Source organism: Bison bison, unplaced genomic scaffold (assembly GCF_000754665.1).
Source record: "Bison bison bison isolate TAMUID 2011002044 unplaced genomic scaffold, Bison_UMD1.0 scf7180017864280, whole genome shotgun sequence".
NCBI classification, from domain to species: domain Eukaryota; kingdom Metazoa; phylum Chordata; class Mammalia; order Artiodactyla; family Bovidae; genus Bison; species Bison bison.
In genome coordinates, this window is record NW_011494852.1 from 8563331 (window position 1) to 8564691 (window position 1361).

At 55.9% G+C, this 1361-nt stretch overlaps 1 protein-coding gene across 1 annotated transcript in view; it reads right to left on the reverse strand.

Annotated features, from left to right (window-relative positions):
• EXOSC5 (exosome component 5) overlaps positions 1-1361 on the reverse strand; it is a 10211-nt gene that overhangs the window by 1012 nt on the left and 7838 nt on the right. The window contains exons 5-6 of the mRNA XM_010849271.1: positions 1225-1314; positions 7-508 (exon numbers count right to left, since the gene is read on the reverse strand). Coding sequence (XP_010847573.1) covers positions 416-508; positions 1225-1314 — 183 coding nt within the window. The 3' untranslated portion in view covers positions 7-415. The remainder of the gene's footprint in view (positions 1-6; positions 509-1224; positions 1315-1361) is intronic.

Sequence of the window (1361 nt, forward strand, 5' to 3'; positions counted from 1 at the left end):
CCTCAACTGATGTACTGAATCTGTCCCCTTTCCCCGCCATGAACTCACCTAAACCCCCTTTAAAAAAGTTTTTTGTATTATTTTTTAAATAGCATCCACCATCCAACACACACTACTGTTACTTGTCTATCACATCAACGTTCCTCGAACCTGAGCCTCATTCACTGCTGAGGCCTTGGCACCCAGCAGGGCTTGCACACTCTAACTGCAGTCCCGGCTTCATGGGGCTGTTAGAATGAGTAGCTTCATTCAGTGAATGCACTACCCTACCAGTGTCTTCCTGGAGTGGGGCGGGGTCTGTGCCCGTCCCCCATGCCCAGGGGGCCGGCTATAGCCACTCTTTTCTCGGCAGGGCCGGCCTGCTGGCTTCTTTGACGCTGGAGGTGGCGGGAGGGGCGGCCTGCCCTGGCTTGCCTCAGCTCTTGGAGTAACGCCTCTGTAGCGATTCCCGGTAGAAGCGGAAGACGTGTGTGGAGGCAGTCTGGGCTGCAGCCAGGCATTGCTGGAGCTGGGAGGGGAGGGGGGCCGGTTAGTGCCGGGGGCCCCACCTGACTCCCAGAACCCCCCAAACCTAACACCTCCCCTTTCACCGGGAGCCCCGCTCCCCAGGGGAGGGTGGTGGTGAGGGGGTTACTCCACATGCCTTATCATCTTCCTCACTTCATGGTCTCCTTAGAGAAGGCTTCAGGGCTGATTAAACAGCTCCAGGCCCTCAGACCAACAGTGTCAGGCTTCCTGCCCCCAGAAGCATTCCCAGGCTCACCGAGCTCCAGACCCAGAGATTGGAATTTCAGACCCAGAGGCCCTGTGACTCCGAATACTCTTAATAGCCATGGAACTTGAGACCCCAAATCTTTACTGCCGTGTATACCTGGATTCACAGGAGGGCCAGGTGGTAAATGTTCTTGGTGACCATTTGGCCCAGCAGGTGCCAAACTCTGTTCAGACACCCCAAACTCCAGGGTGCACAGCTCTGAGCTGGAAGCTGGGAGGCTTCAAGTGCCCCGTGTTCTGATTTCCACCTGAGCCCCTCTTCTCAGGTGGAAATCTGGGTTTCCCTTTAAAATTCCCACAAAGGCTTCTATGGCCACAAACTTTAAAACCTCCTATTTACAGAAGGGGTGCAAGGAAGGGGTTCCCCTTAAGCCTCTTAGAATAGTGACCGGACCTCATGTCAGGGGGGTGGAAAAGGCCTGGTGTTCACCCCCAGTTATGCAGTGGTACCTCGGTGTCGGAGTAGAGCCCCTTGGTGGTGGACATCAGCAGCTTCCTTTCCACGCTGTCAAGGGCAAAGGTCAGGACTGCCCGGGCCTCCTAGGAACGAGAGGTACAAGGTGGAAGACCTGGAACCCTCCCCTCAG